Source organism: Myotis myotis, unplaced genomic scaffold, assembly GCF_014108235.1.
Source record: "Myotis myotis isolate mMyoMyo1 unplaced genomic scaffold, mMyoMyo1.p scaffold_m19_p_6, whole genome shotgun sequence".
Taxonomy (NCBI): Eukaryota; Metazoa; Chordata; class Mammalia; order Chiroptera; family Vespertilionidae; genus Myotis; species Myotis myotis.
The window spans coordinates 99,513,570-99,535,516 of record NW_023416368.1 but is presented as its reverse complement, the minus strand read 5'-3'; the positions used below and the strand labels follow the sequence as shown (position 1 = coordinate 99,535,516).

The 21,947-nt window shown below is 49.5% G+C and overlaps 2 protein-coding genes across 2 annotated transcripts; one reads left to right on the top strand and one right to left on the bottom strand.

Moving 5' to 3' along the window:
• Positions 1–1,202: 1,202 nt before the first annotated feature.
• LOC118658672 (zinc finger protein 28 homolog) lies at positions 1,203–20,802 on the bottom strand. Its single transcript, XM_036314214.1, has 5 exons — positions 20,332–20,802; positions 8,669–8,795; positions 8,281–8,324; positions 7,388–7,483; positions 1,203–1,247 (listed from the first exon to the last, which is right to left on the bottom strand). Exons 1-3 carry the CDS (start codon positions 20,755–20,757, stop codon positions 8,305–8,307), a joined length of 573 nt encoding a protein of 190 aa, XP_036170107.1. The 5' UTR covers positions 20,758–20,802; the 3' UTR covers positions 1,203–1,247; positions 7,388–7,483; positions 8,281–8,304.
• LOC118658673 (histone H3.3A-like) lies at positions 2,339–2,689 on the top strand. The gene has a single exon (XM_036314216.1). The coding sequence runs from the start codon at positions 2,339–2,341 to the stop codon at positions 2,687–2,689; it is 351 nt and encodes a 116-aa protein (XP_036170109.1).
• Positions 20,803–21,947: the final 1,145 nt, after the last annotated feature.

Genomic DNA, 21,947 nt, shown 5'->3' with positions numbered 1-21,947 from the left:
TCCGCACTCATTACATTTATAGGGTCTTTCTCCAGTATGCATTCTCTGATGTTGAATGAGAGCTGAGCTTTGTCTGAAGGCTTTCCCACACACTTTACATTTACATGGTTTCTCTCCAGTATGAATTCTTTCATGAATAATAAGTGTTGAGTGGGAACTTAAGGCTTTACCACATTCACTACAATTATAAAACTTCTCACCAGTATGAATTATTCGGTGTCTGTTAAGTCGTGAAATAGAAGTGAAGCCTTTTCCACATTCATTACATCTATAGGGCTTTTCTCCAGTGTGAATTCTCTCATGTTGAATAAGAGATGCACTCTGACTAAAGGCTCTCCCACATTCACTACATTTAAAAGGTTTCTCTCCTGTGTGAATTCTCTGATGATAACGAAGGGATGAGCTAGACTTAAATGTGTTACCACATTCATTACATAAATAGGACTTCTTTCTGGAATGAATTCTCTGACACCCAGGAAGGGATGTGTTGCAACTAGATGATTTCCTACCTGGATTATATTTATAGGGGTTTTCTCTAGCATGGATTTTTTGATGTATGAAAAGGCCTGACCGTCGACTGAAAGACTTACCACATTCTTTACACCTATAGGATTTCTCCACAGTATGTGTTCTTAGATGTTTATAGAGGGATGTGCTAAGAGTAAAGGCTTTCCCACATTCTTTACATACATAGGGTTTCTCTCCAGTATGGGTTATTTGATGTTGAATAAGAGCTGAACTTTGGTTAAAGGCTTTTGAACATTCTTTACATTTAAATAATTTCTCTCCACTATGGTTTTTCTCATGTTTACGAAGGGATGAAGTGTTAATAAAGGTTTTCTCACATATACTACATTTATAGCGTTTATCTGCTGTGTTGATTTTTGGTTGATTAATCAAATTTAAATTCTGTTTGAAGCTGTTTCCTTGTATTTCACATTTTGGTAGTGTTTCTTCTCTAGGAACCATCTGTTTTCTAATAAGGACTGACTTTGGGCTAAGGTTTTGGCCAAATTCAGTATTTTTATGTCTTCTTTCTACAGTAAGAATATTTTTGTGGGTAACTGAAAGTATCTGAACACCTTCCTTTTTCTTCTGTTTTTTCTCTAATCTGTCTTCATATGCGCAGGTTTTTTCTGATTTGAAGACCCAGGGTCCATTCCTCTTGGGTCTTTTCATTATCAACTCCTGAAATAAAGAATCTTGCGTTTGAGTTGACTTTGTGGTTTTATGATTACTCTTGCATCCTGGAGGGGGGAAAAAACAAACTGAAGATGTTTCATATGATACAGCTTTTGGCTACAGAGACAAAATGTATAGAATAAATAAACACTGATTATCTTTAAATAAGGTCTTGGTATCTGCCCAAAAAATAGATTTAAGCAGTATGGGGGAAATAATCAATGAGAGCTTAAAGTATTAGGGTAGAAAAAAAATAATTTTAAAAAACACATTTAAAAGATGGTGAGTATAGAGTGACTAAGAGAACTGGTGAATGAAGAATGGAGAAAAGAAGAGTATGAATTAGGAAAGGCAATCTGGGATCAGAGTCCAAAGCCCATGATAGATTCCTAAATTATCTTCATGACATTTCTCTTCTTTATGTAATCACTCCTAACCTGGAAAGTCTTCCTCCATTTCCCTAATGTCAAATTCTTTTGTATCCTTCAGATTCAATTAAAAAATAAACTCTGAGTCTTTTATTGACTCAATTTCCATAGTCCATTCCCTTCAATATAGACCATACCACAGTGTTTTAAAAATGTTATATATATAGATGTTACTTTCCTTTTTCCCCATAAGTGTTCTTTACAATCAGATTAGCATACCCTATTAACCTCTAAGTCTTCCTGATGGCATCTGAATTATATACAATTTTTTTCTTGATCTTTCTTAATTACGTATATACTCCAAATTTGAAAAATGTCAAATATTCTCAATTATTTATACATCAATTTCACACACAAAACATGATTCAAATACTTGTAGAGGTTGTCTTACAGATCAGTACATTACATGGGTGATGGGAGGGTTTCAGGCCAGTTCACATAGGAAGGCATTATTAAATTAAGTTACAGAGGAGTCACAAGTAGACCTGAAGCCAAAGTCAAAAGTTAGGAAGGCAGCCTTGCTCATGCATCAAGCATGAGAGACTGCAAGCAAAGTAGAAAAGTCAAAGATCAAGAATAAGATAGACATAAATATAAAAAGGGGAGAAAGGCATAAATATAAAAAGGGGTGTTCGCAGCCGCCATCCCTCTCTAATGCCTGCACTGTCTCCAGCTCATGGAGCTCCAGCCAAAGGAGAAAGGGGGGCAAGTAAAGAGGTCTCTATACCATGACTCATACAAAGCAGACTGCCCACAAATCAACCAGTGGTAAAGCACCAAGGAAGCAACTGGCTACCAAAGCCGCTCCAAAGAGTGGGCCCTCTACTGGAGGGGTGAAGAAACCTCATCGTTACAGGCCTGGTACTGTGGCACTTCGTGAAATTAGCTGTTATCAGAAGTCCACTGAACTGATTCGCAAACTTCCCTTCCAGCGTCTGGTGCGAGATATTGCTCAGGACTTCAAAACAGATCTGCGTTTCCAGAGCACAGCAACTGGTGCTTTGCAGGAGGCTAGTGAGGCCTGTCTGGTTGGCCTTTTTGAAGACACCAACCTGTGTGCTCTCCATGCCAACGTGTAACAATTATGCCAGTAGACATCCAGCCAGCACGCCAAATACCTGGAGAACATGCTTAAGAATCCACTATGATGGGAAACATTTTTCATTCTATAAAAAAAATTCTCCTCTTCCTGTTATTGGTAGTTCTGAAAGTTAGATTTTTTTTTTTCCGATGGGATCAAAGGTACCTAAGTATATGATTGCAAGTTGAAAATAGGGGACAGAAATCGGGTATTGGCAATTTTTCCATTTTTATTTGTGTGTGAATTTTTTTAATCTAAATGCAGGGACATACAGCATTAATGCAAGTCAAATGTTTCAGTGAACAAGTTTCAGCAGTTCAACTTTATAACAATATAAATAAAACTATTAAATTTTTCTGGACAATGCCAGCATTTGGATTTTTTTAAAACAAGTAAATTTCTTATTGATGGCAACTAAATGGTGTTTGTAGCATTTTTATCATACAGTAGATACCATCAGTTCACTATACTTTTCTAACTTAGTTGTCCTACATGCAAATACATGTTTTTAATGTTGTCTGTATTCTGTGCTGTTCCTATAAGTTTGCTATTAAAATACATTAAGCTAAATATATATATTATATACATATATATGTGTATATATACACATATACATGTACATATATATATACATGCATAAGGTTAAAAAAAGGACAATATGATAAAGTGGTAAAGAAAAAAATTGATTTCAATAAATATTATAATTGGGTAAGAACACAATTCACTGAATATTAAATTTTGGCAGGGGAATGGTTGTGCACATAGTTTGGCATTTTCTTCTGGGCTAGAGGTAACCATTTAAAGGGCTCCTTTGCATCTCACTTGAGATTCCTATCTCACATTCACTTTCATATGAATGAGTGTATACTCCCTCTGCTTGGTGAACACAATGTATTCCACTTTCCTCCTTTCTTCTACCAGTATTCCCCTCTCAGATTCCTTCATGGATAACACTTTCTGTCCCTCCTTTGAAAACTGGTATTCCTTAGCCTTTGGGATTTTTTTTTCCACTCTACACAGCCTCCTTGACTAATTTTATATGCACCCATATCTTTACTATTTATTGTAAGGGAACCAGGAGTTTTTTACTTCCTGCCAAACACCTTCCTAGCTCCTTCTCTCCATCTAAGTCTTGATAAATTAAATGATCAAATCTCAATACATTATTTGGGCAAAAGTATGAAAGGCAAACACAAAAAATGGGTCCTTTCTCCAGTGACTATATGTCATTGGTTCTAGGTTTAGTATATGTGCTGAGAAGAAGATAGTAAGATTCTGCAATTTAGATTCTAGCTTGTAATAAAGTTAGAGATCCTGCCTTAGGCCTGTACATAAAGACTGCAGTTTTGTGACCAACACCTTTACTAGAACCCTGAGCATTGGGCACAGGTACCTAAATGGTATTTTGTTTCTCATGCTTTACTGTAGTCTCCCATAGTCTCCTAACTAGTCTCCCTGCTTCAAGTCTTGCTCTCTTCCAATTCAGTTTTCACACTGTAGGCAGAGTAATCTCTAAAATCTTATCTTACCATGTTACAAACTTCCTTAGATCCTCCAATTTATCTTTAATAATCTATAACAATAAAAGCATAATATGCTAATTAGACCAGATGGCCGAACAGCAGAACGACCGTCTAGATGACCTTCTGGACGAAGCTGGGGCTGCCAGGGACAAGGCCCTTGCATGAATTTCGTGCATCCGCCCTCTAGTTTATATATAAAGTCCTGAGTACTTTATATATATACCATGGTCATCAAGGTATTTCACGTTCTGACCTTTTTCCACCTGTCCTCATCTCCCTCCCCTGGCTTCTCATCAGGTATGTTGAACTATATGTAGTTTCTGGAGCATGCCATGTTTTTTCGTATTTCTTTATCTTTGCATGTGCTGCAAACATCCTTTCCATGAACAAATAGTTATTAACTGCCTACTATGGGCCAGGTAATGTTTTAGGGGATGTGATGACTAAGAGTTATGGAGCTTATACTTCGGTATGTGTGTGTGAGAGTGCTGGGGGAAGGGGTGGAATGAAATGACAAATAATAATAAATAAAAGCCATATGGATATGTGAAGAAAGGGCTTCCCAGGCAAAGAAAACAACAGCAAACAAAAGTGTGGTGACTTCAGAGGAACAGCCAAGAGGCTGTGTGCCTAGAATGCAGTGAGCAAGAGGGAAAAAGGTAAATAAGACAAGCGCAACAGATAGGGCAAGTCATATTAAGGCCTCATATGTTACAGTAAGGTCTTTGGAATTTTATTCTCAGCATGATAGAAAGCCACAGGGAAACTGCATGCCCACTCAAGTCGGCTACTATGCAGAGAACAGACTCGTGGGGCACAAGTAGAAGCAGAAAAGAGATAAATCACTTAAAAGGCTACTGCAGTTATGTAGGTGAGAAAGGGGTGGACAACAGATGACTGCATCAGGATCAACTATAAAGAAAGTGCTAACAGGACTGGGCTTGCTGATATGCTGTAGGATGGGTGCTGAGAGGGAGCAAACAATCAAAATCACTCCTCCCCCGCGAGAAAGAGAGCCAGCCGAAGGCCTCCTCCCTACTCCCCAGAGTGAGGACGCTCCCTACACACTGCCATGGAGAGTTTCCATATCAAGTGAAAGGGCAGAATACTGTGTGTTGTACACTATCACTGGAGTGGACAAAGGAAAGAGTACTACAGGACTATTTGTTTATATATGCATAGAAGAGCTCTTCCAGCTGCTGCTGCTGCTTCAAGTCTGACTACAGTTCCTACACTTCACTTCCTCCGGCTCACTCACCACTCGCTGGCTCCATTCTGGCTTCTGTCCTCACCACTACCCTGGCTAAGGCAACTATGATCTCCACGTGGCTAAGACAAGATGCTCTTTCAGCAGCATCTGAGAGTGACCACTCCTTCTCCTGGAGACATTCTCTTCCTAAGCTAGTGGAGCCAAGCTTTCCTCCACGTCCTTCTCATTGCTCACCAGCCTCAATTTCCTTGGTGGGCTTCTCAGTCTCCTTTGTGACTTACTTTACTTCCTCTTTGATCCTTAGAGTTCCTTCGGGTTTAGTACTAGGCCCCCAAATCTTCTCACTCTGCACTCTTTCCACGGGCCAGCTCTAATTATAAACATGCACCTCATGCATGATTTCTCTACTTTCTACACCCAGTTACACAACAACCTACTCCAAATAGCAACTTAAATGTCTCAAAGACACCTCAAATTCAACATGCCTAAAACCCAATTCATGATTATTCCCTCCAATCTTTATAATCCTTTGGCTCTGTAAATGACACCAGTTCTGAATTAAACCTTTAAGAGGCATCATTAATATCTCTCCCTCAGATCCCTCAGCTAATCGATTATCAAGAATTGTTTATTCTATCATCTAAATATGCCCCAAAAACATCTTATTTCTCTCAAGTTCTACTGATAACAATCCTACTACGAGCCTTGACTTCAATGACAACTGACTTTCCTGAGTTTCCTCTTATCACACTCCTCCATTTGCCTTCCCTATGGCTTCATTTTTCTCTACCTTACCATGAAATGCTAGAGTTCCTCAAATTTGACTCAGAGGCTCTTTCTTGCTCTTACTATAATGTGAACTCCACCAATTAAGTCAAATTCAGCCACTGTTTCAATTAGCCTACCTTGACCAGGATCTCCCAAATTTACATTGCACACCAAGTCTATATTCAGAGGGGTGGTACTCCAAATCTAAGAGGCTATTTGTCATCTCCACTTGGATAACAAGGTCAACCAAAGACAACCAAGCAGCCCCTCCTCTTCCCTCCTGAACCCCACTGCACAAGCCCTCATCCAGGCCCTCGTTACGTCTTGCCTACAATATACAATGGTCTCCAGAAACCTCCCATACCCAGTTTTGCCTCACTTTAAACCTATTTGCTGCAATGCTTCCAACGTGACTGTTTTTAATTTCAAATTACTAAGGAATTCGTGGATTATTCTCCATGTGAAAAAAATCAAAAGATTACATATAAATAAAGTCCCCTTTCATCCCACCCATTCTGGACCCCATTCCAAGCATACTGTTACCAGCTAAGCTGTGCAACTAACTTCTCTGTATATTATACCTTAGACAAACACCCCCATAATTTTCTTTAAACATAAATGGTGACACATGCTAACAATGCCCCTGAACTGCTTTAGTCCTTACTGTGCCTTGGAGGGCGTCTGTCCATGTCAGGTGCTCTTTCTGGCCGTACGCCAGAGCAATGTTTCTAAAATGTCAATGGCCACAGAATTCTTCTGCCTAAAACCCTCTGCACTCACCCATCGAGCAGTTCACATCTCTAAGAACTGTACCAAAGCACTTTATAATGGGGCCCAAATTTCCCAAAATCGTTTTTCATCTCCTTCTTTCCCCACACACAGACCCTGAGCCTCAGTCAGAATGAACTGCCTGCAAGTCCTTACATACACGTTGGCTGAATGGGCACGAGGGCGCGGCCCTCCTCTGAAACCACAGGAAAGGACAAGAAAAGAGGTCCTGACAGATCCATTACAAAGTGAACAGCAGGGAAAGGAGAAAGGAGGAAGCTTGTGTCTGGTCCTCAGCGTCCCTTCTCCGCCACTCCCGAGGACCAAGGGCCTGGAGAGCCGTTCCCAACCATCATCTGCAAGCCCACCCTCCACTTACGAACCAGACCCTCGCCTGGTGACCCGCGGGCACCTCAGCCCCACTCACCGAGAGGGGCGCCCCAAGGACTCTCTTCCTCCACCTTCCACGGCTCTTCTCCTTGCTGCAACAGGGAGATCACTTTTGGTTTGGAAAACAGGAGCCCTGTTCATAGACCAAAAAAGAAAGAAAGACTTGGATTTGTTTTGACACAGAGAGGTAGCTCAGATCCGAGTGGAAACTCAGGGGATGGTACAAAAGCTTCTGATGGTACAAAAGCTCTCTGATGTGAGAGGTGTGCTAGGAAAAAGGGACTTGTAGCACATGACTACATAATAATTAGCTGTACGTTAGGGAAAGAGCATAAACATCAGCCTTGATTAATAGGGTGTTATTGGCTTCCTATAGAGATGAAATATGTTAAATGTATAGACTGAATTAAATTTGTACACAGATACGTATGGAAAGGATTATGTACCAAGTAGCTTGTTTAAAATGAGAAACACAATCTGACTCCCTTTAACGATGGCAGTGGTCAGCAAAGTATGCAAAATCGAGCCCACTGTCTAAGGATGCCCTTGGCTGACAAAATAAAAGCAGGTTACAGAGACCACATGTGGCCCCCAAAGCCTAAAATATTTACTACCTGGCCCTTTACAGAAAGTTTGCTGACCCCTGGAAAAGACAAGTAGGAAAGGCAAGTGATAGGTCCAGAGACTGGACAAAGCCCTCTGCTGAGAGACGTGAACACCAACCACAGAACAATCAGTGCAAGGAAACACTGCCTTAACCATGGAGAAAGTTCTAGTGTGTAATTACACAGAGGGACGGGGATGGTATCAATATCCCCCTCCCCCATCCCATGGCCAACTCCATGCCCATAGGGGGTGTGTTTAAGATTTAGAGATGTCCCATAAGGACAATCTCACTGCAAGCGCAGCAGAAGCTTCTTAGACACCCACCGCACTTATCCAGGGAAGCAGGCGCTAGGTCAGCTGTTTCTGAACTGGAAGAGAATGAGGAAAGGCAAGTGGTCGGCCATGAAGAGGGTCGAGGGACGCTCCCTGCCGAGAGGTGAGCACCCAAACACAGAACAATCGTGATGGGAAAACGATGCCTCAAGTGGGAGGGAATTCCCAATGTGTGACTGCCGAGTGTGCCTCCCACAGGCAATCCACTGTCTATAGAAAGGGGAAAGGTTTTCAGTATCTATTTGTGGAGATCTGACGTGTGCAATCCTAAGGCAAATCTCAGCTCAAGTTTCTGATGACCGGGGCTTTTATTCAGAGAAGGAGGTGCTGTGTTACCCCACTTCTATAGGGAAATGTCTCCACAAGGAAACTTCCTTACCCAGAGAGACCAGGTTACTGTAGTTTTCCAGCATCACATCCTGGTACAGGTGTCTCTGAGGAGGACGCAGCTTTCTCCACTCATCCCGCGTAAAGAGGACCGCCACGTCCTTGAACGTCACCGACATCTGTAAAGACAAGCCACCCCAGCTCACCCTGATGACCCACACAGAGTGAGGAAGGAGGCTGTGGGACAGTAGATGGGCCACCAGGAAATGCTTAGTCAGAGATTTCCACAACCCACTCCTCAAGTTCCATTAATTTGCCAGAGTGGCTCCCAGAACTCAGAAAAGCAAGTTACTTACAAGATTACCAGTTTATTATAAAAGGACATAACTTGGAACAGTCCATGAGGAGATGCACAGGGCAAGCTTTGGGGAACGGGGTGCGGAGCCTCCCCACCCTCTGGCTGTGCCACTCTCCTCGACTCTCCACGTGTTCATTCACCAACCAGGAAGCCCTTAGAACACTGTCCTTTTGGGTTTGTATGGAGGCTTCATTACAAAGGCATGATGGATTAAATCACTGGCCATTACATGTACATGACTGATTAACTCATTACACAGGCGGGACTGAGTCAACCTCCAGCCCAAGACAGGCATCGGGTAGAAGGCTGAAAGTGCCAACCTCTAGTCGGGGTTGGTTTCTCTGGAACCAGCCCCACCTTAGGGCTCTCCTAAAGTCAGCTCATTAATATAAACTCCGGTGTGATTGAAAAGGGCTGGTTATGAATAACACAACACAGCCATTTCATCTTTATTGCTTTGAAGTTATTGCAGGTAAAAAACGCACATATTACTAATCAGTTAAGGAATTATAAGTGCTTTGGAAGCTATGTGCCAGGAACAGAGACGAAGACCAAACATATATTTCGTTTTATAAATCATAAAATCACAGCTGCTCAGTGCTAGACACGGAATTCCAACACAGGTGGATGTCCAAGGTGCCATTCTTCACCTCTCCACCAAACTCCCTGTCATGCCTACCTCATAGGTCAAGAAAGAAATGAGATAATCCATATAATGGAGATGGACAGTAGTGATTGTCACCCAACATGAATGTACTTAATGCTACTGCATTATACATTCAAAAAGGGTTAAAGTGGTAAATTCTGTCACAACAAAAAGTTAAAATGATAAAATAAATACATACATATGTACATAAATAAAGATGCATAAAATATTATTCTGAGGTAATGCATACCAAAGGGGTGATGGTGATTATTTCCAGATGTTGGGGTAAGAGTGAGCTTTTTTTTTTTGTTAATCCTCATCCAAGGATACTTTCCCATTTATCTTTCAGACAGAGTGGAAGAGGGAAGGACAGAGAGAAACGTCGATGTGAGAGAAACACATCCACTAGTTGCCTCCTGCACACATCCCAACCAGGGCGCAGGCCAGGGAGGAGTTTGCAACCAAGGTACACGCTCCTGACCAGAATCGAACGCGGAACCCTTTGGTCCGCAGGCTCTATCCACTGGGCCAAACTGGCTGGGGCGGGGTAAGAGTGATTTTAACTTCTTCATATATGCATTTTTTTATTCTCTGAATTTTTTTTAATTAAATCTTTATTGTTCAGATAATTACATTTGTTCCTCTTTTTTTCCCCCCATAACTCCCCTCCTCCCAGTTCCCACCCCACCCTCCACCCTCACTCCCCACCCACTGTCCTCATCCATAGGTGCACGATTTTTGTCCAGTCTCTTCCCGCATCTCCCACACCCCTTTCCCCCCCAAGAATAGTCAGTCCATTCCCTTTCTATGTCCCTGATTCTATTTTGATCACCACATTATTCACTTGATTCTTAGATTCACTTGTTGATAGATGCATGTTTGTTGTTCATAATTTGTATCTTTACCTTTTTCTTCTTCTTCCTCTTCTTAAAGGATACCTTTCAGCATTTCATATAATACTGGTTTGGTGGTGATGAACTCCTTTAGCTTTTCCTTATCTGTGAAGCTCTTTATCTGACCTTCAGTTCTGAATGATAGCTTTGCTGGATAAAGTAATCTTGGTTGTAGGTTCTTGGTATTCATCACTTTGAATATTTCTTGCCATTCCCTTCTGGTCTGCAAAGTTTCTGTTGAGAAATCAGCTGACAGTCGTATGGGTATTCCCTTGTAGGTAACTGACTTTCTTTCTCTGGATGCTTTTAGGATTTTCTCTTTGTCTTTTGCTCTTGGCATTTTAATTATGATGTGTCTTGGTGTGGTCCTCTTTGGATTCCTTTTGTTTGGGGTTCTCTGCGCTTCCTGGACCTGTAAGTCTATTTCTTTCACCAGGTGGAGGAAGTTTTCTGTCATTATTTCTTCAAATAGGTTTTCAATATCTTGGTCTCTCTCATCTTCTGGCACCCCTATAATTCTGATGTTGGTACGCTTGAAGCTGTCCCAGAGGCTCCTTACACTATCTTCGTATTTTCGGATTCTTTTTTCATTTTGCTTTTCCAGTTGGGTGTTTTTTGCTTCTTCGCATTTCAAATCTTTGACTTGATTCTTGCGCTCCTCTGGTCTGCTGCTGGGAGTCTGTATAGTATTCTTTATTTCAGTCCATGTATGCTTAATTTCTAGTTGGTTCTTTATCATAACATTGAGGGTCTCATTAGATTTCTTGTAGATCTCATTAAGTTTATCGGCAGCTTCTAGACAGTTCTTGAGAGACCTTAAAAGTGTGGTTCTGAACTCTATATCTTCCATTGACAATTTTGTCCTGTTTCTTTGTCTCCGCATTTTTTTTTATGCTTTCTTGGTGCACCCCCTAGTGGTCTTTGTGCGGCGTCTTGTTGTAGTTAAGCCTTGATTGTTGTAGTTAATACTGGGGGGATTTGACCTCCAGGCCAACTGGCTATGAGAGTCAGCTGTGTCTGCAGTGGGAAAACTTCTGTCCTCTGGGGAGGTGCTAATCTAGCCTTTGCCTGAGGCTATCTGGCAAATGGCTCTGTGCAGGGCTTGGGCGGGGTGGGTCGCACTGGATCAAACAGGGCGGGCGGGAGCGAGCAGTTATGGCTGCTCTCAGTTCCGTCCCTAGGTGCTCTGCCTCACAGAGTCCCAACAACCGCTGCAAACCTCAGAGAGAAAGCTGCCTTCGAATTCCGACCGAAGCCAGACAGTCCCGCTTCTCCCGTTTGAGTCTGGGTCCCTAGAGACTCGCCCGGATCTGGAGCTCAGAGTCTGAAACTCCCTCCCGATTGAAAACAACAACCGCGCCCTCCGCCGCCAGCCCGCTCTGCGCGCGCACTCCGCACCTGAGTATTTCACTTCAACACTGTGCCTCCTCTGAGTCTGGGTATGATATTCTCTTTCCTCCTAGTTGTAGAATTTCCATTCAGCCAGCCTTCCTGTGGTTCTGGATGATGTTCGTTCCATCTTTTAGGTGTACCCTTGAATTGGTTGTTCGAGGCAGCAATCTCCAGCGTTAACCTATGCCGCCATCTTGGTTTCTCTATTCTCTGAATTTTTAGCATGAGAGTGCAACACATGTATAAGATAACTTATTGGCATATGGGGAAATACAAAACAATCTTGCCCTAAAAAGAATTTAAAACCCAACTGGTAGTGAAGAAAATGATGAAATGATGTGAACAATGAAAGAAAAAGTGTAGCCGTACAGGACTGTATGCCATCTCCTAGTTCAATCCTCATCTCAGAGGTGAGGAACCCAAAGTCCAGGGCAGTCAAGACCCCAGGTCACATAATGTGTCAGTGATAGAGGCAAGACAATAATTGAAGTTTCCTTTTAATCCAGTGCTTAGTCTATTCTCTCTCTGGTCATAAACGTCCCGTCAGTGAGATTTCCACACAGGCCCATGCAGTACTGCCGTGTGGGCAGCAGGCAAGGTTGGGGAGAATGCCATATGGGATGCACTCACACACAGGATGAAGATGATTCTGGCCAAGAGACCAACTTGGCTCTGTTGGAATGAAAGGGCAAAACCTTGGGAAAAAAGCAGCCCACATATGCAATGGGAGGCTCTAGCCACAGCCTCAGATCAACCACCACCAAACTGCGCGGGTCCAAAACAGAGCATCACGGTGCAGAAGAGCCTGATGATGCACGGCAGGATCTGCGCTGTGCTCGGAAGATCACCAGAGCAACGGCTGGACAGTAACAAGTGTGAACTTAAAGGCCACACCCACTTGGGTTTGAACCCAGGTTATTAATTTCTCTGAGCCCCCGTTGCCTCACATGTAAAATGAGGAAAATATGCCCAGCCTGTGTTGCTCAATGGTTGAGCACTGGCCCATGAATCAGGAGGTCACAGTGTGATACCTGATCAGGGCACATGCCTGAGTTGTGGGCTCAATCCCTAGTAGGGGGATGTGTAGGAGGCAGCCAATCAATGATTCTCTCTCATCACTGATGTTTCTCTCTCTCTCTCCCCCTCTCCCTTCCTCTCTGAAATCAATATAAATATTTTTTTAAAACATAATAATAAAATCGGGATAATAAGTGCTACACTGTTATGAGTGAAAACAAAGGTAAAGCCTTCAGGACATTCCCAGCAACATTGCCTGTTATTATTAGATGAAGGTGAATAAAGAAAGGACAAGTATTTATGGGTCCTATGAACATTATGTAACACTAGAGGCCAGTGCACAAATCCGTGCACCAGGCCGCTAGTACGGATACCAGATCTTTAGTTAACCTCTTCCTGCCCTCCCTCCTCCCCCCTTCCCTCTGAGAGTCATCAGTCTGTTCCATGTTTCCATGCCTGTGGTTTCCTCTCCTGCATTGAGCATCTGCCTCCTGGTGGTCAGTGCATGTCATAGCTACCGGACGGTCAGACGGTCGGCCAGTAGCTTAAGCTTTTATATATATACTAGAGGCCCAGTGCACAAAAATTTGTGCACTCAGGTGGGTCCCTCAGCCCGGTCTGTGCCCTCTCACAATCTGGGACCTCTTGGGGGATGTCCACCTGCTGGCTTAGGCCCGCTCCCCGGGGGATCGGGCCTAAGCTGGCAGTCAGACATCCCTCTGGCAGCCCAGGAGCCCTCAGGGGATGTCCACTTGCCAGCGGGGAGCAGGCCTAAGCTGCAGTCGGACATCCTTAGTGCGGCTGAGGAGGCGGGAGAGGCTTCCGCCACCACCGCTGTGCTGGCAGCCGTCAGCCTGGCTTGTGGCTGAGAATAGCTCCCCCTGTGGGAGCACACTGACCACCAGGGGGACGCTCCTGCATTGAGCGTCTGCCCCCTGGTGGTCAGTGTGTGTCATCGTGACCAGTCATTCCCAGTTGTTCTGCTGTTAGGGTCAATTTGCATATCACCCTTTTATTACATAGAATAGAGGCCTGGTGCATGGGTGGGGGCCGGCTGCTTTGCCCTGAAGGGTGTCCCAGATCAGGGTGGGGGTCCCGCTGGGGTACCTGGCCAGCCAGGGTGAGGGGCTGAGGGCCATTTTCAGGCTGCCCACACCCCCTTCAGGGTGGGGGTCCCCACTGGGGTGCCTGGCCAGCCTGGGTGAGGGGCTGATGGCCCCCCGGCGACCTAAGCTCCCAGCCTCTCCTTTCTTTCTTTTTTATTTTTCTGCGATTTATTTATCTTCTATAATTGAAACTTTGTAGCCTTGAGCGAAGCCCAGGGCTGGCCAGTGGAGGAGGGAAGCTTGGCTTCCTCCATTGCTGGGGGCAACCCAAGCCTCCTGCTCACTCCAGCTCCATGGCTGCCACCATCTTAGTTGGGTTAATTTGCATACTCGCTCCTGATTGGCTGGTGGGCATGGCTTGTGGGTGTAGTGGAGTGGTGGAATGACAGACTGATGGTTAATTTGCATCTTTATTATTAGTGTAGACTAGAGGCCCGGTGCACAAAAATTTGTGCACTGGCGGGGGGGGCGGTATCCCTCAGCCCCACTTGTGCCCTCTCACAGTCTGGGACCCCTTGGGAGATAACAACCTGCTTGGCTTAGGCCCGCTCCTGGGTGGCAAAGGGCAGGCCCCCATCCCTAGGTGCCTGCCCCGCAGCCCCTGGTCAGGCTCAGAGCAGGGCCGATTGGGGGTTGGGGCGCCGCCCCCTGGCACACTCAAGGCAGGGTCGATGGGGAGGTTGCGGCGCCACCCCGTCACGCACAGAGCAGGGCAGATCAGGGGGTTGGGGCTCCGTACCCTGTCACACACAGAACAGGGCCGATCAAGGGATTGGGGAGCTCCCCCCTGTCACCCACAGAGCAGGGCAGATCAGGGGTTGGGGAGATCCCCCCTGCCATGCACAGAGCAGGGCAGATCAGGAAGTTGCAATGCCACCCTAAGTCACGCTCAGGGTTGGGCCAATTGGGGGGTTGGGGCGCCACCCCATCACACTCAAGGCAGGGCCAATGGGGAGGTTGCGGCTCCACCCTGTCACACACAGAGCAGGGCCCATGGGGGGTGTTGGGGCGCCACACCCTGTCACACACAGAACAGGGTCGATCAGGGGGTTAGGGAGCTCCCCCCATCAGGCACAGAGCAGGGCCGATCAGGGGGTTGGGGAGCCTTCCCCTGTCACGAACAGAGCAGGGCGGATAGGGAGGTTGTGACCCCGCCCCCTGTCACACAGAGCCACAGGGCGATCAGGGGGTTGTGGCCCCGCCCTGTCACACACAAGAGCCACAGGGCGATCAGGGGGTTTGGGCACTGCCCCCTGTCACGCTGCTCCAGGGGCCAGGAGGCCTCGTGACTCCGCTGATCCCAGTGCTGGGAGGCCTCGCGGCTCCGCTTGACACCGGAGCAGTGAGGCCTCGCTTCTCAGCTGATCCCGGGTTCGGGAGGCCTCGTGGCTCCACTGATCCCGGTGCCAGGAGGCCTCGCTGCTCAGCTGATCCCGGGTTCGGGAGGCCTTGTGGCTCCACTGATTACAGGCCAGGAGGCCTCGCAGCTCCGCTGATCCCGGTGCCGGGAGGCCTTGCTGCTCAGCTGATCCCGGGTTCGGGAAGCCTTGTGGCTCCGCTGATCACAGGCCAGGAGGCCTCGCAGCTCCGCTGATCCCGGTGCTGGGAGGCCTCGCTGCTCCGCTGATCCCAGGCCGGGAGGCTTTGCGGCTCTGCTGATCCCGGTGCTGGGAGGCATATTACCCTTTTACTATATAGGATAGAGGCCTGGTGCATGGGTGGGGGCCGGCTGGTTTGCCCTGAAGGGTGTCTTGGATCAGGGTGGGGGTCCCGCTTGGGTGCCTGGCCAGCTGGGTGAAGGGATGATGGCTGTTTGCAGCTGGTCACACCCCCTTCAGGGTGGGGGTCCCCACTGGGGAGTCTGGCCAGTCTGGGTGAGGGGCTGAGGGCCGTTTTCAGGCTGGCAGGTGACTGAAGCTCCCAACCTCTCTTTTATTTCTTTTTTCTTTTTTTTCTGGGATGTATTTACCTTTTATGGCTGTCACTGGAGCTGAGAGCCGTCTTTAGCTCTAAGGCTTGGCTCCAGCCCTGAGACCTCAGCTGCTGAAAGCAGGTTTCTGGGCTTTGTTTACTTTCTGTATTTGAAACATTGTTGTGACTCCAGCTCTGAGATCCCGGCTGGCTGAAAGCAGGTTTCTGGGGTTTTGTTTAGCTTCTATATTTGTAACAATGTTTCTTAGAGAGCAGCTGAGAGGCTGGCAGCAGCAGGCAGGGAACCTGGCTTCCTCCGTCACTGGAGCAAGCAAGCCTCCTGTTCGCATCAGCTGCCTGGCTCCCGGCCGCCATCTTGGTTGGCAGTTAATTTGCATATCTCGCTGATTAGCCAATGGGAAGGGTAGCGAAGTTACGGCTAATTAACATGTTTCTCTTTTACTAGATAGGAGATATATATATATATATATATATATATATATATATATATATATATATATATAATGTATCTAGCAACATTAATGGTATTATTACTAGAAAAACATTGTTCAGCTACCATGATGATATTTTGCTAGGCCCTGATCTAAACACTTTGCATGCACTAGTTCCATGGTCGGCAAACCGTGGCTCACAAGCCACATGCAGCTCTTTGGCCCCTTGAGTGTGGTTCTTCCACAAAATACCACGTGCAGGCGTGCACGTACAGTGCGACTGAAACTTCGTGGCCCATGCACAGAAGTCGGTATTTTGTGGAAGAGCCGGTATTTTGTGGAAGAGCCACAGTCAAGGGGCCAAAGAGCCGCATGTGGCTCGCAAGCCGTGGTTTGCCGAGCCGCAGTTTGCCGACCACTGCACTAGTTCATGTGAGCCTCTCACTTAACCTATAAGGTAGGTACTTTTTGTTATTCCCATTTTACAAGCGAGGAACTGAGATAGAGAGGTGAAAGTATTTGCCCAAAGCCCAGAAATGACAACAGAGGACATGGGTTCAAACCTGGCCATCTGGCTCAATAGCCCTACTTCCTAGCCACATACACACTGCCTCTCCACTACCAATATCCCATGGAACCCTCCCTGAGCTTCCTGAGGAGTCTTCTCTCTGCCCCCAGAGTCAAGAGACCTCTCTGACTGTGTCCCCTCCAGCATGGCTATCTTTTGTTCAAGCACTGGCTCACCATACAGGGGCCCTCCCTCATTCACACACATAAAGATGAAAACAGCAGAACAAGATCAGTTTTCAAAAGTGTAGAAGCAAGGCGCACAATCCAAAGTTAAGAGGGAGGTAGCGAAGGCCTGGGGCAGCGGACGGGGTGGGCTAGAATTGGGGGAAATGGGGAACATATGTAATACCTTCAACAATAAAGATTAAAAAATAAATAAAGTGAAGAGAAAGGAAAAATTAAAAACTATGGATTACAGAAGCCTGGGGAAGGTGTCATAAGGATTCTAAGGGTGGAAAGAAAAGGAAAGCACTATTGCCAAGGGCAAGGAGGGAGACGGGGATGAACCACGGAGGGAGATGGGAGTGAACCACAGAGGGAGATGGGAGTGAGCCACAGAGGGAGATGGGAGTGAGCCACGGAGGGAGATGGGGGTGAGCAGAGAGGGAGATGGGAGTGAACCACAGAGGGAGATGGGGGTGAGCAGAGAGAGAGATGGGGGTGAGCCACAGAGGGAGATGGGAGTGAGCCACGGAGGGAGATGGGGGTGAGCACGGAGGGAGATGGGAGTGAGCCACGGAGGGAGATGGGAGTGAGCCACGGAGGGAGATGGGGGTGAGCAGAGAGGGAGATGGGAGTGAACCACAGAGGGAGATGGGAGTGAGCCACGGAGGGAGATGGGGGTGAGCAGAGAGGGAGATGGGAGTGAACCACAGAGGGAGATGGGAGTGAGCCACGGAGGGAGATGGGGGTGAGCAGGGAGGGAGATGGGGGTGAGCACGGAGGGAGATGGGAGTGAGCCACGGAGGGAGATGGGGGTGAGCAGGGAGGGAGATGGGAGTGAGGCACGGAGGGAGATGGGGGTGAGCAGAGAGGGAGATGGGAGTGAACCACAGAGGGAGATGGGAGTGAGCCACGGAGGGAGATGGGGGTGAGCAGAGAGGGAGATGGGAGTGAACCACAGAGGGAGATGGGGGTGAGCAGGAGGGAGATGGGGGTGAGCAGGGAGGGAGATGGGAGTGAGCCACGGAGGGAGATGGGGGTGAGCAGGGAGGGAGATGGGGGGTGAGCAGAGAGGGAGATGGGAGTGAACCACAGAGGGAGATGGGAGTGAACCACAGAGGGAGATGGGAGTGAGCCACGGAGGGAGATGGGGGTGAGCAGGGAGGGAGATGGGGGTGAGCACGGAGGGAGATGGGAGTGAGCCACGGAGGGAGATGGGGGTGAGCACGGAGGGAGATGGGAGTGAACCACAGAGGGAGATGGGAGTGAGCCACGGAGGGAGATGGGGGGTGAGCACGGAGGGAGATGGGAGTGAGCCACGGAGGGAGATGGGGGTGAGCAGGGAGGGAGATGGGAGTGAGGCACGGAGGGAGATGGGGGTGAGCAGGGAGGGAGATGGGAGTGAACCACAGAGGGAGATGGGGGTGAGCAGGGAGGGAGATGGGGGTGAGCACGGAGGGAGATGGGAGTGAGCCACGGAGGGAGATGGGGGTGAGGCACGGAGGGAGATGGGGGTGAGCAGGGAGGGAGATGGGAGTGAACCACAGAGGGAGATGGGGGTGAGCAGGGAGGGAGATGGGGGTGAGCACGGAGGGAGATGGGAGTGAGGCACGGAGGGAGATGGGGGTGAGCAGGGAGGGAGATGGGAGTGAACCACAGAGGGAGATGGGGGTGAGCAGGGAGGGAGATGGGGGTGAGCACGGAGGGAGATGGGAGTGAGCCACGGAGGGAGATGGGGGTGAGCAGGGAGGGAGATGGGGGTGAGCAGGGAGGGAGATTGGGAGTGAGGCACGGAGGGAGATGGGGGTGAGGCACGGAGGGAGAAGGGGTTGAGCACGGAGGGAGATGGGAGTGAACCACAGAGGGAGATGGGGGTGAGCAGGGAGGGAGATGGGGGTGAGCAGGGAGGGAGATGGGAGTGAGGCACGGAGGGAGATGGGGGTGAGCAGGGAGGGAGATGGGAGTGAACCACAGAGGGAGATGGGGGTGAGCAGGGAGGGAGATGGGGGTGAGCACGGAGGGAGATGGGAGTGAGCCACGGAGGGAGATGGGGGTGAGCAGGGAGGGAGATGGGAGTGAACCACGGAGGGAGATGGGGGTGAGCAGGGAGGGAGATGGGGGTGAGCACGGAGGGAGATGGGAGTGAGCCACGGAGGGAGATGGGGGTGAGCAGGGAGGGAGATGGGGGTGAGCAGGGAGGGAGATGGGAGTGAGGCACGGAGGGAGATGGGAGTGAGGCACGGAGGGAGAAGGGGTTGAGCAGGGAGGGAGATGGGGGTGAGCAGGGAGGGAGATGGGGGTGCGCAGGGAGGGAGATGGGGATGAGTCACGGAGGGAGATGGGGGTGAGCAGGGAGGGAGATGGGGGTGAGCAGGGAGGCAGCGCCAGGAAGGAACTCTGCCAAGTGTGACTCTTGTTTGTTCTGACCCCAAGCGGCATCTGACCTGTCAAATTGGTAATCAGGTAGTGAATTGGAATTAATGAATAAGAGTGCCTATTAGGGAAGAAAAAGGGAAACACTAGACAGGGAAGGTGGGGGTGGCAAGATTCACTACAGAACCACCATCCCCCGGGAGACCAGCTCTTCAACGGGAAAGGACTTGGGCTCCACATGCTGGGGAGACTGCATGGGGTGGAGAACTCCAGTTCCAGGGAAAACAGAAAACAAAACAACACAAACAAACAAACATCTGTCCCTGAGGCCTGAGATACAGTGACCGCACCTGAGAGCCTGCGCCGCTCGGCTCCGCAGCCATGTCCCCGCTGGGTTCTTCGCCCCGAGGACGGCAGAGTCTCCAGAGGGCAGATCTGCGAGAACAGGGGCGCCAGGAGGGAGAAGCCCCTTCCATTTCCACCCTCAGACTCACCAGCTCTCGGACCCCTGCACCTGAGAACGGCTCCGTGAGCCCTCGGGGAGGGGAGTCAGGAGGAGCGAGGGGCAGACCCCTCCGCCCCGGCTCAGCAGCAGCGAACCCCGGCGTCTGCACCCCCATTTCACAGGTCGGGACACTGAGGCAGAGCAGGAGCGCTCGCCCCAATTCACACCGCCGGCGAGGGCGCCCCAGGATCCCCACCACGGCGCGCCCCGGGGACCCCTCCAACCTCACGGCGCGCCCCGGGCGCCCCCTCCAACCTCACGGCGCGCCCCGGGGACCCCTCCAACCTCACAGGCGCGCGCGACAACTTTCTCCGCCACCAGCTTCCCCACCTGACGCCCCTCCCGTGAAGTTATCCAGGTCCAGGTGTGGCGAGCAAACGGCCTCGGGGAGGTCAACATCCCTTCGCTCCGGCGCGCGCGGGGCTGGCTGCTGTCCAGGGAGGGGGCGCCGACACCAACGCTCGGGTCCAGACCGGACTCTGCCACCGGGCGAGGCGGCCACTCCCTCCGCGCGGAAAGCTGACCGCCCGCCGGCCTCCGGGGCCGAGGACGCGAGCGGAGGAAACCTGTCCTCACGGGCCGGCGGCCGGGACCGAGGGTCGGCAGGTGGCGGGGCCCGGGGCCCGCGGGACGAAGGGCCCGACCAGCCGCGTTCCGGCGCCCGAATGCGGGGCGGCCCCCGGGGGCGGCGAGCAGAGGCGGTGCCCGGCCCGCGCCCACAAAGGCCCCGCGCGCCCCTCGGCCAGTGCGGCGCATCCTGCCGGGGCCGCCGTCCCCCCGCGCACCCCGCGGGGCCCCGGCCGCTCACCTCGCCGCGCTCCCAGGAGGGAGGCTCGGGGACCGCCCGGCCGCACCGCCGCCTCCGGCCCCGACTCCCCCAGGGCTCCGGCCGGGAAGGCGCTCACTCCGGCGGCAAAGGTCCAGCGCCCCGCGCAGGTCCGGCCGGGGCGGGCCGTCTCTCTGGGAAATGGAGCCCACGCGAGAGCCGAGGATTCTGGGAAGTGTAGTCCTCAGAGCCTGTCTGCGCTCCCGGTCAGGAAAGGGCGGTTCCGGGCGGGTCCTCTCTGCATCTGCATACAGATGTCAGGCGGACAGACCACAGGCAGGACCCGCTAACTTTCCCTGTCATTCAAGGAAAGTGCACGTGTGCCCAGCCTGTCTAGGCAGCTGGAAGTGTGTCCGTGAGGAAAACAAAGATCATTGGTTGCTCCCTGCTCTCCAGAACTCTTTGAGGAGGTGAAGCGCATACATAAGCCATGAACATCCTATATAATAAAAGCCCACTATGGCAAGTATCTGGTAGGCCAGTCGTCTGTTCAACCAATCAAAGTGTAATATGCTAATGATATGCTAAGGCTGCTCAACTGCTTGCTATGGCATGCACTGACCACCAGAGGGCAGATGCTCTGACCAGTAGGTTAGCTTGCTGCTGGGGTCCAGCCTATCAGGACTGAGCAAGAAGGGCCAGACACACCCTGGAGCCCTCCGAAGTCCCTCCCTGGCTGGCCAACCTCCCGCCCCAGTTGTGCACTGGTGGGGTCCCTCGGCCTGGCCTGTGCCCTCTCACAATCCGGGACCCCCTCAGGGGATGTCGGAGAGCCAGTTTTGGCCCCACAGTGGAAGGACCAGTCACTGTGACATGCACTAACCACCAGGGGGCAGACGCTTGACACAGGAGCTGCCTCCTGGTGGTCAATGGACTCCCACAGGGGGAGCGCCGCTCAGCCAGAAGCGGGGCTCACACCTGGCAGCAGCAGTGACAGGAGCCGCTCCCACCTCCGTGGCAGCACTAAGGCTGTCCAACTGATGGCTTACCTAAGCCATCAGTCGGACACCCCCCAAGGGTTTCCGACTGCAAGAGGGCACAGGCTGGACTGAGGGACACCCCACCCCAAGTACATGAATTTCATGCACTGGGCCTCTAGTAATTATATAGCTTGTGTAGA